Genomic DNA, 12,690 nt, shown 5'->3' on the forward strand with positions numbered 1-12,690 from the left:
CCCACTGGGAGGAAGCGGCTCTGCCCAGGAGCCCGTCCGCTCGACTGGTCTCTGGGGCTGAGGGACTCCCCACTGGGGAGTTTCCACCCTGGGCTACTTGACAGGGGGAAGGATTGGACCTGCCGCACGATCCCCCTAAGCCCATTACACAGGCTGATGGCTGAGAAACCTCTCAAAGAGGAGTCGGCCATGGTCCGTCTGACCGGGAAAAGGGAAGGCTGAGATCCCCGAACTCTGAGTCCATCTGGTACAGCACTGATAGCTGAGGGACCTCTACCCAGTGAGGTGTCGGCCACGGACCACTTGACAGGGGGAAGAGAATCCACAGGATATCTTCGCTCTAGGAGCAACCTCTCATACAACCGTCCCTGTAGGGACAGGAAAAAACACTGGAGGGTGGAGGTGGGAGGGTCCTTTTAACCTCTCTATGATCCTGTCCCGCTATAGGTCAAGGAAGGACGTCCTCCATGGTGCTGTCCTGAGGGACGTAATGGAAAATACTGTTCTGCTATCGTTAAATGGCGGCTTAATAGTTCCAGAGGCTTGGTTTGGTTGTAGCTTAAGAGCTGTATGTTTATAACTTTATATTTGACTGTTTTATAATTATACACATGTGTTTTTCCTCTGTGAAATAATTGGCATATGTATGTGCTGTCCCTACCATCCTTTGTAAATGTAACCATGCAGATTAATGACAAGGACAAATATGTATGCTATACTTTATTTGTGTTTGAAAATAAACGAATTTAAAAAAAAAAAATATATAGCATACATTGATTCACAAAGCCACGAAATTTGTGGCGATCACAATTAAATCTGAATGGGGGCAACTTAGGTGGGCTAGCTGGTGGCGGTTGCCCAGAGGGTAAAGTCACTTGTGCAGCTATTTGCGTGCTTATGTCCTGAAAAGCCCGTCCATACTGGGACTCTATGCCAGCAAGTTTGTTTTCCTGGGCTGCCATGCGGGTGCTCAAGTCCTGCAAAGTCTGTCCAAACACTTGTTGATTGTGTTCAAAGCTTCCAAACTTCTTTTGCAGACCTTCCACATCTTTCTGCAGTGATCTAATTATGGAAAACACCTGCTCTAATCTGCTTTCTGCAGTCATTGTTCCAGCAGTCTCCTTTTTTTATGGCTAGAGTATCCTGTAATAATTATAGGGGATAACTCAGGAGACTCTTTGCGTGGAACAAGACAACTACAGGACACAGTTTTATAAGTGAATCACCGTGTGATAATATAGACTTTACCAAACAGGTGCAGAGAGAAACTCAAGTCCACAACACTTGGTGCAAATAATAAACGCAGCTTAGCAGTCTATAGGAAACTTCAGAGGAAAATGCAATCACGCAGAAAGTCTATGAAGCACAATTATTCTTGAGGATACTTGACACGAATAAGTCCTTGCTTAGTCCAAAACACAGATAGATATGCTTATAAGGCAGAGCAAATAATATCTTAGCTCAACCAGGGAGGCCTGGGTAATAGTCTCAGGTTTTTGCAGAGCAGAAACAGCTTACATGTCCAGCAAATGAGATGGAAGTAAACACGAGCAGCAGATGAAGGAGGATTGCTGGAACTGGTGTATGCAGCAGGAACTCAGAGCAGAGTAGCAGGATCACCACACAGGTTCACAGGAGCAGGTATATAGCCAGGGAGTAATCAGAGGTCAGGAGCTGGATGCAAGGCAGAATACTCTAGCACAGACTGAAGGCTGGGGTGGAGTTTTATAGCAGGAAGACACAGTGCACATGAGACCAAAGACGCCATCTTGGAAAAGGGCAGTAATGCACAAAAGGTAAAAAATGTTCAGCGTCCTGACAGGGACACCTCGTGTGCAACACTGGCAGCTGCGGATGGAGTGGTCATGCGACTGTGCTCTGTGGACTAGCTTTCGCTCCTGGAGGAGGAGGAGGAGGGGTGGCGAACTCCTACAGCCAATTGTTTCCTAGACCATGGGCTAGGCAGAACTGTCCCACTATGGCTGTCCCCAGTGGACCCTGCATCCACCACATTAACCCAGTGCGCCGTGATGGACACGTAACGTCCCTGGCCATGCCTACTGGTCCATGCATCTGTTGTGAGGTGCACCTTTCCGCTGACTGATTGCCTCAGTGCATGGACAATGCGGTCTTTGACATGCTGGTGGAGGGCTGGGATAGCTTTTATCGCAAAGAAGTGCCGACTGGGTAGGTCATAGCGTGGTACTGCGCAGGCCATCAGGTCTTTGAAAGCTTCGCTTTCAACCAACCGGTAGGGCATCATCTCTAACGAGATTAGTATAGCAATGTGGGCGTTCAAACCCTGTGTACGCGGATGAGTACTTTCTTTTCCTAACGAGAGTCTCTTGTAGGGTGAGCTGGACTGGAGAGCTGCATATGGTGGAACTAGCGGTGGTGGTGGTGGTGGACATGGCGGATTGAGAGAGGGTTGGTGATTGTATGTAGGCCAACATCAAGAATACCGTGTTTCCTACCAATAACCTTGTGATTCCCTGACTGCTTTGGCCTTGCGACGATACCTCCAGATTTGCTGCTGGTGGTGTCCTAACCGGTGGGCTTACAGTGAGGGAAGCAATGTAGCGTTGCTGAATACCTTCATTCTGAGCAGGTGCACCAACGGTACGGGATGTTTGGTAGTTAGTCCAGGCTTGCAAGTGCATGCATCAGAATAGTGAGTGCAGCTCTGGAGATGAATGGAGTGAGAGTACAAGACAAGACGTAACGAACATGCACAGTTCTTCTGTGGTTCCAACTTTATTTTTCGAGGGGACACAGCAGAAAAGGGGCCAGAGTTTATACACATTACACCCCAGCAGACAAGGAGAAGTGCCGATGGATCCTCTCGTATCGCTGCAGCTCTTTCTGTGACACAGACGGCTGGAGACGCTCCGCTGCTTGCATCAAATGCTCCAAACGAAGGACAAGCTCCGCTGCATCATCACCTGCTCCTGCAGAAAAGATGGATTACATGTGAGGAGCAAAACAGCTGAAGCCCAGTACTGTCGCCCACACATATATATATATATATATATACAGATATACACACACACACACACACACACACACACACTAAACACAGCTGCGCACCATTATATATACACTATATATACAGCAGCGCACCATTATATATACTATAGACATTCACAGAATCTCAGACTCTCTTCTACCCTTGTCCTCCATATCTTCACTCCACGACACGGACAGCGCCACCGCTTTCTATAACTCCTCCCTAACATCAGCTATAGACTCAGTCGCCCCTCTCATGCATTGCAAAGTGCGACAAATCAATAGGCAACCCTGGCATAACAATCTCACCAAAAAACTCCGACAAGCATCCAAGGTCGTGGAGTGGCGTTGGGAAAAAAAATACGCCTGCCAGACGACTTCACTGCTTTCAAACAAGCTACACTTGCCTTCAAACTAGCCCTCACTTCTGCTAAACAGACCTAGTTCATGAACCTTGTATCTTCACTATCATAGAACCCAAAACAACTGTTCAGCACATTTAACTCCCTCCTCCGCCCACCACTGCCACCTCCAACTCCCCTCATCTCTTCCGGGACTTTGCCACCTACTTCAAAAACAAGATCGATCAAACAAGGCAAACCTTTACTGTTGCACCACCCCAACCACTCCATATATCAGACCTCTGCCCTTCCCTAATAACCTCACTCTCCAACATCACTGGAGAGCCTACCTCCTTTCCAAATCACACCTCACCACCTGTGCCCTTGACCTCATCCCTTCCCACCTGCTCCCCAACCTCAATAACACGCTTATTCCAGCCCTAACCCATCTCTTGAACCTATTGCTATCTTCTGGTACCTTCCCCTCTGCCTTCAAACATGCCACCATCACATTCATCCTAAAAAAAAACAAAAAACCTTGACCCAACTGCTATGCCCAGCTATCGCCCCATATCACTGCTCACACAAAGGTATGGTCATTTTAACTCCACAATAACCAATGAACTACTTGCTGCCACCACCAGTCGTTTATACAGGCTGATTGGATGCCTGGTTTCTGGTAGCGTATGGCTTTGGGGTGCGGTTTACAGAACAAATTAACAGAACTATTACATTTTACATTTGATTCAAAAGGACAGAGTGTTTATAAAAAAAATAAAAATACGATTTTCAATGGAGACACAAAAATACAGCATTTACATAAAATGAAGAGGATAAACAGAAGATTACTAAACCTGTCGTCACAGCAATGGCTTCAGATTTATGGAGGGAGGCACTCCAGGTAATTGGACAGCACCCACAGTGGACTGAGCTTCCAAGTAGTGACGACGTCCAAAAGTTGGCATTTGCCTTTTATTAGCTTTTAAGCTACAGCCACATCCCTCCTTGATGACTCCTTACAGGGTTGGACATGGGAAAATTATGAGATTCCTTACACTGGCGATATCTATGCTCCTGGGAGTCGCAGGTCCTCAATATCGACATCATACTTTTTAATCATGGTTTTATCTTTACATAGAGACCAGGTATAAACAGGCGTAGTCTCGTCTCTAAGGCCCTTATTCAATTGAAGGGATTCTCGTAATCATTCCACGACATGGAACCATGCTATGAATTCGCCACTTCATCCAGTTTCCAAAAATATGAATTTCCTATCTATTAAATCAAGGCACTTCATGCAAACATCTTTTCTTCATTTCCAGTAAGCAGACAAAGATCCAAGATCTTTACATTTTTCAAAGTCTTACCTCGATCGTATATCTGCTCCACCCTCCTGATGCAGGGCCTCATATCGGTTAGCCATTAGAAGTTTCCTTAGTTACCTAATTCTAAAGGAGGGGGTCAGCTGTATAGAGTGAAATTTGAAGACAGCCTCATCTTTTATCATGGATTTTAATTTTGTCTATGACAACCATGATGCTGACCCTGGTGAAGAGATAGAAGAGTCTCCAGAGTGGCGATTTGTTATCAACATACTGACCCTGCTGAGGAGATGGAGGAGTCTCCAGAGCGGGTAATTGTTACCATCACACTGAGGCTGATGAGGAGATGGAGGAGTCTCCAGAGCGGGTAATTGTTACCATCACACTGAGGCTGATGAGGAGATGGAGGAGTCTCCAGAGCGGCTACTTGTTACCATCACACTGAGGCTGATGAGGAGATGGAGGAGTCTCCAGAGCGGGTAATTGTTACCATCACACTGAGGCTGATGAGGAGATGGAGGAGTCTCCAGAGCGGCTACTTGTTACCATCACACTGAGGCTGATGAGGAGATGGAGGAGTCTCCAGAGTGGCTACTTGTCACCATCACACTGAGGCTGATGAGGAGATGGAGGAGTCTCCAGAGCGGCTACTTGTTACCATCATACTGACCCTGCTGAGGAGATGGAGGAGTCTCCAGAGCGGATACTTGTTACCATCATGGCGTACGAGGAGACGGAGGAGTCTTCAGAGTGGCTACTTGTCACCATCATACTGACCCTGCTGAGGAGATGGTAATAAGTAGCCGCTCTGGAGACTCCTCCATCTCCTCACCAGGGTCAGTATGATGGTAACGTGTAGCCAATTTGAAGACTCCTCCGTCTCCTCGTAAGCTATGATGGTAATAAGTAGCCACTCTGGAGACTCCTCCATCATAGCTTACGAGGAGACGGAGGAGTCTTCAGATTGGCTACACGTTACCATCATACTGAGCCGGATGAGGAGATGGAGGAGTCTCCAGAGCGGATACTTGTTACCATCATGGCGTACGAGGAGACGGAGGAGTCTCCAGAGTGGCTACTTGTCACCATCATACTGACCCTGGTGAGGAGATGGTAATAAGTAGCCGCTCTGGAGACTCCTCCATCTCCTCACCAGGGTCAGTATGATGGTAACGTGTAGCCAATCTGAAGACTCCTCCGTCTCCTCGTAAGCTATGATGGTAATAAGTAGCCGCTTTGGAGACTCCTCCATCATAGCTTACGAGGACACGGAGGAGTCTTCAGATTGGCTACACGTTACCATCATACTGAGCCGGATGAGGAGATGGAGGAGTCTCCAGAGCGGCTAGATGTTACCATCATACTAAGCCGGATGAGGAGACGTAGGAGTCTCCAGAGTAGCTACTTGTTACCACTATACGGAGCCTGATGAGGAGATGGAGGAGTCTCCAGAACGGCTACTGGCTACCATCTGTGATGAATCCACACCTCGCCTGATGTCACGATGATAATGTGTGCAAACTGTAAAGCGCTGCGGAATATGTTAGCGCTATATAAAAATAAAGATTATTATTATTATTATTACGTTGGAGGGATCATGTGGTACAGTTGTTGCACTTGCACAAACCTGACATTCAGTACCTCCTGGGGACACGCAAGGGCAGCTTGGTACAGTTTTACACAGACACCCTCTTGTCTACATGGACCCAGGGAGGCACGGGGAGTGAGAGGATACGGCCCATGCAGTTGTTGACGTGGCATCAAACTCGCACACAACCCTGACAGACTGAGCCCCTTCCGCTAGCACCAGTGAAACAGCACCTGGTTAGCTCGGTAGGATTGCCTCCCGTTCATTATTAGATATAATCCTGTTAACGGACCGGGCTTACATTGGACCAGAGACCAGCCCCGGTAGCATAGAAAGTTCAGTTGAAAACACATATGTGTGGATTCGTGGATTGAGAGCAGGCCAAGGTTAAATTATACATTTGTCCAATAGAAAGAAAAAGGCAGCACTCAACGTACCGATCTTGATTCTTTATTCAAAGTGGATTAAAACATAGCGGCAGGGAGAAGAAGCGGAGACAGCGATAGGATTACGGCTGTTTCACGCTGCAAGCGCTTCCACGGGCCCAAGGTAAGGGAGATGTGATGGGGATCCTGCCTAATTAGCCGATCAACACACCTGACTGGTTCTAAGGTAACCACCTGGTACCACCACCTATACCACCTCACCTGACTGGTTCTAAGGTAACCACCTGGTACCACCACCTATACCACCTCACCTGACTGGTTCTAAGATAACCACCTGGTACCACCACCTATACCACCTCACCTGACTGGTTCTAAGGTAACCACCTGGTACCACCACCTATACCACCTCACCTGACTGGTTCTAAGATAACCACCTGGTACCACCACCTATACCACCTCACCTGACTGGTTCTAAGGTAACCACCTGGTGTCACCACCTATACCACCTCACCTGACTGGTTCTAAGGTAACCACCTGGTACCACGACCTATACCACCTCACCTGACTGGTTCTAAGGTAACCACCTGGTACCACGACCTATACCACCTCACCTGACTGGTTCTAAGATAACCACCTGGTACCACCACCTATACCACCTCACCTGACTGGTTCTAAGATAACCACCTGGTACCACCACCTATACCACGCTCCTCACCTGACTGGTTCTAAGATAACCACCTGGTACCACCACCTATACCACCTCACCTGACTGGTTCTAAGGTAACCACCTGGTGTCACCACCTATACCACCTCACCTGACTGGTTCTAAGGTAACCACCTGGTAACACGACCTATAATAATAATAATAATAATAATAATTTTATTTATATAGCGCCAACATATTCCGCAGCGCTTTACAACTTATAGAGGGGACTTATACAGACAACAGACATTACAGCATAACAGAAATCACAGTTCAAAACAGATACCAGGAGGAATGAGGGCCCTGCTGCTCGCAAGCTTACAATCTATGAGGAAAAGGGGAGACACAAGAGGTGGATGGACCTATACCACCTCACCTGACTGGTTCTAAGATAACCACCTGGTACCACCACCTATACCACCTCACCTGACTGGTTCTAAGATAACCACCTGGTACCACCTATACCACCTCACCTGACTGGTTCTAAGGTAACCACCTGGTACCACCACCTATACCACCTCACCTGACTGGTTCTAAGGTAACCACCTGGTACCACGACCTATACCACCTCACCTGACTGGTTCTAAGATAACCACCTGGTACCACCACCTGTACCACCCTCCTCACCTGACTGGTTCTAAGATAACCACCTGGTACCACCACCTATACCACCTCACCTGACTGGTTCTAAGATAACCACCTGGTACCACCACCTATACCACGCTCCTCACCTGACTGGTTCTAAGGTAACCACCTGGTACCACCACCTATACCACCTCACCTGACTGGTTCTAAGGTAACCACCTGGTACCACCACCTATACCACCTCACCTGACTGGTTCTAAGATAACCACCTGGTACCACCACCTATACCACCTCACCTGACTGGTTCTAAGGTAACCACCTGGTGTCACCACCTATACCACCTCACCTGACTGGTTCTAAGGTAACCACCTGGTACCACGACCTATACCACCTCACCTGACTGGTTCTAAGGTAACCACCTGGTACCACGACCTATACCACCTCACCTGACTGGTTCTAAGGTAACCACCTGGTACCACGACCTATACCACCTCACCTGACTGGTTCTAAGATAACCACCTGGTACCACCACCTGTACCCACCCTCCTCACCTGACTGGTTCTAAGATAACCACCTGGTACCACCACCTATACCACCTCACCTGACTGGTTCTAAGGTAACCACCTGGTACCACCACCTATACCACCTCACCTGACTGGTTCTAAGGTAACCACCTGGTACCACCACCTATACCACCTCACCTGACTGGTTCTAAGATAACCACCTGGTACCACCACCTATACCACCTCACCTGACTGGTTCTAAGGTAACCACCTGGTGTCACCACCTATACCACCTCACCTGACTGGTTCTAAGGTAACCACCTGGTACCACGACCTATACCACCTCACCTGACTGGTTCTAAGGTAACCACCTGGTACCACGACCTATACCACCTCACCTGACTGGTTCTAAGATAACCACCTGGTACCACCACCTGTACCCACCCTCCTCACCTGACTGGTTCTAAGATAACCACCTGGTACCACCACCTATACCACCTCACCTGACTGGTTCTAAGATAACCACCTGGTACCACCACCTATACCACCTCACCTGACTGGTTCTAAGATAACCACCTGGTACCACCACCTATACCACCTCACCTGACTGGTTCTAAGGTAACCACCTGGTACCACCACCTATACCACCCTCCTCACCTGACTGGTTCTAAGGTAACCACCTGGTACCACCACCTATACCACCTCACCTGACTGGTTCTAAGGTAACCACCTGGTACCACCACCTATACCACCTCACCTGACTGGTTCTAAGGTAACCACCTGGTACCACCACCTATACCACGCTCCTCACCTGACTGGTTCTAAGGTAACCACCTGGTACCACCACCTATACCACGCTCCTCACCTGACTGGTTTTAAGGTAACCACCTGGTACCACCACCTATACCACGCTCCTCACCTGACTGGTTCTAAGATAACCACCTGGTACCACCACCTATACCACGCTCCTCACCTGACTGGTTCTAAGGTAACCACCTGGTACCACCACCTCACCTGACTGGTTCTAAGGTAACCACCTGGTACCACCACCTATACCACCTCACCTGACTGGTTCTAAGATAACCACCTGGTACCACCACCTATACCACCCTCCTCACCTGACTGGTTCTAAGGTAACCACCTGGTGCCACCACCTATACCACCTCACCTGACTGGTTCTAAGGTAACCACCTGGTACCACCACCTATACCACGCTCCTCACCTGACTGGTTCTAAGGTAACCACCTGGTACCACCACCTATACCACCTCACCTGACTGGTTCTAAGGTAACCACCTGGTGCCACCACCTATACCACCTCACCTGACTGGTTCTAAGGTAACCACCTGGTGCCACCACCTATACCACCTCACCTGACTGGTTCTAAGGTAACCACCTGGTACCGCCACCTATACCACCTCACCTGACTGGTTCTAAGGTAACCACCTGGTGCCACCACCTATACCACCTCACCTGACTGGTTCTAAGGTAACCACCTGGTACCACCACCTATACCACGCTCCTCACCTGACTGGTTCTAAGGTAACCACCTGGTACCACCACCTATACCACCTCACCTGACTGGTTCTAAGGTAACCACCTGGTGCCACCACCTATACCACCTCACCTGACTGGTTCTAAGGTAACCACCTGGTGCCACCACCTATACCACCTCACCTGACTGGTTCTAAGGTAACCACCTGGTACCGCCACCTATACCACCTCACCTGACTGGTTCTAAGGTAACCACCTGGTGCCACCACCTATACCACCTCATCTGACTGGTTCTAAGGTAACCACCTGGTGCCACCACCTATACCACCTCACCTGACTGGTTCTAAGGTAACCACCTGGTGCCACCACCTATACCACGCTCTTCACCTGTGTGAATGTGCAGGCACCACAAAATAATTCAAACTGTAAAGCTGCAGTAGCTTCGTACGCAGTGAAGAAGCAGTGACCCACAAATTCAAACACAAAAGTCTCTTTTATTGTGTTACTTCACACAGTCGTTATAGTATACGGCTTCTACATACAGTCCATTAATAGTGCATGGCTATATGACACAGTCAATACACAGGCCGAACTTCCCTCTGTCCAGTTTCCCTGGGTGACCGCACGCCAGTAACAAGTCTCTGTACTCACTCAGCGCACTGCACTCTTTATCCTCTGGAGTGCAGCCGGGTACACATAAATGCATATAACTTCAGTGATCAGTTTACGCCAGTTCAATGCAATACATATCACATGGCTTTAGATTTGCGGTCCCTAAACAGGCCAGACTTCCCTTGTCCAGTTTCCCTGGGCGACCGCACGCAATCTCAGTCTCTATACGTCTCCATACACATAGCCTCGTATGTTGCAGACACTACACACGCCAGCCCTCCTCTGACTAGTTCTCGTGGGTGTCCTGCATCGCTGTATCACAGTCTCTTACAGACTCTTTACTCACACAGTCGTACACAGTTCAGGATATCCTCCGGATAGCAGCCGGGCACCATATCCACCTGTTTGCAATCGTTGCACATGCTAGTCCTCTTTCGGGCACAGGACATCCACCTCCGGCCACAGAACATCCACCTCCGGGCACAGAACTGTCCACATCTGACTCCTATGGGCACAGGACTTCCACCTCCGGGCACAGGACAACCACCTCCGGGCACAGGACTGTCCACCTCCGAGATCAGTACCATGGACGACTTGCATCTCTGTGTACGCTGCGGGTGCCAGGCTATTCAGCTGCCCTGGGTGCTGGCTCTGCTGGCCTCCATACACTCTGCAGACCAGCAGACACCAGACTGACACTGACGCACACCTGGCCAGACACCTGGCCTCACCTGGCCAGACGCCCGACACGGCCTGCACGGCCTGACACACCCATACCCTTTACTGCAGGGCTTTTAAACACACACAAACCTGTGGCCTTCAGCCACCTGGAAAACCCGGACCGGAAATCCGTGACTCTCATGCACACCTATGGACCTCATCCGTCTGCATGCACCTTCTGGGGAGAACAAACAGCGCCCCCTAGCTGTGTCAGAGGCCACAGCCTCACAAAACGTACCCAAATGTAAAAACCATGTGCATTTAAAAACCCTATCTCAAAGTGTGGATTAAACAAAGAACTGAGATGCGGACTTACGGAAACGCTATGGTCTAACTTTAATAAAAAACTAGACAGAAATATAGTGTTAATTAAATCAGAGATTAAACAGGAGAAAGGGGATAAATGTACCCATGGCAAAGAGGATTAAGAGGATTTACCATCCTATAATAATAATAAAAAGGAGAAATGTGACCAGGAACAAGGAATGCAGAGGAATTACTGGACGACCGACTCAGATTCCAGCGCTAATGAGGACATTTAAAAGGTCCCTCTAATCCGGCACCGGCCCCTTTAAAAGCAGAACCAGAAGGGGCGGCAGGAGGCATCGGCCTATTCCAAGACCGCAAACGGAAGCAGGTGTCTGGGAGACACTGAATGAGGACAGAACCGCAAATAAGACGGTCATTAATCTCACAGAGCATCACCTTGACAGTTCCACGGTCTGTGTTTTAACCAGAGGACTGGGTTCTTGTATTCCTGATGATTTTGATTTAATGGATTTCATTGGTAGATATGACCAAAGCCATCAGAAAGATTCATCTACACCAGGGGCGGGAATCTTTTTTCTGCCAAGGGCCATTTGGATATTTCTACCGTCCTTCGGGGACTGTACAAACTCTGCCCACAAAGTCCATCCTGACTCTGGCACTGGGGTCAGGACGTAATCTTTCATTGCATGCCCTTCAGTGTTCAGTGGTGAACACTGTGTGTGTGCTAATAGGGCAAGAAGAAATTACTGAGCTGGTGGCAATGAAAATACAGCTCCCTGCCCGAGAATGCGGTCCCTGGGAATCTGCTCGGGGGCCTGATAAAAGGCCATCGAGGGCCATAAACGGCCCTGGGGCCTGAGGTTCCCCACTCCGGATCTACACCAAGCTTTCTCTAACACTAATGACGACTCTCCCTTTGGAGCAGGAGGAGAGCTTTGGTTTCAGGGTGGGAACATCACACTATCCTGCCCTCACCTCAATAACCCAGGATGCTGCCCTTTTACTAAGCATTAGTGAGGAGAAGGCTTACGAGACACCTAAGTCCAGCACACCATGGGATCCATTTAAGGGGTACTAAGTCTACCTACACACCACCCATCTTCCTAGGGAATGTAATGGATATCTTCCATGAACAAGTACTGAGGGACATCGAATCCGTGA

The 12,690-nt window shown here is 48.8% G+C and overlaps 1 protein-coding gene across 2 annotated transcripts in view; it reads right to left on the minus strand.

Moving 5' to 3' along the window:
• Positions 1 to 2,730: 2,730 nt before the first annotated feature.
• Positions 2,731 to 12,690, minus strand: part of PEX6 (peroxisomal biogenesis factor 6) — an 86,270-nt gene continuing 76,310 nt past the window's right edge. For both annotated transcript variants that reach the window (XM_077281869.1, XM_077281868.1), the window contains exon 17: positions 2,731 to 2,948. In XM_077281869.1, the coding sequence (XP_077137984.1) occupies positions 2,803 to 2,948 (146 nt within the window). In that variant the 3' untranslated portion in view covers positions 2,731 to 2,802. The remainder of the gene's footprint in view (positions 2,949 to 12,690) is intronic.

Source organism: Ranitomeya variabilis, chromosome 2 (assembly GCF_051348905.1).
Source record: "Ranitomeya variabilis isolate aRanVar5 chromosome 2, aRanVar5.hap1, whole genome shotgun sequence".
NCBI lineage: Eukaryota > Metazoa > Chordata > Amphibia > Anura > Dendrobatidae > Ranitomeya > Ranitomeya variabilis.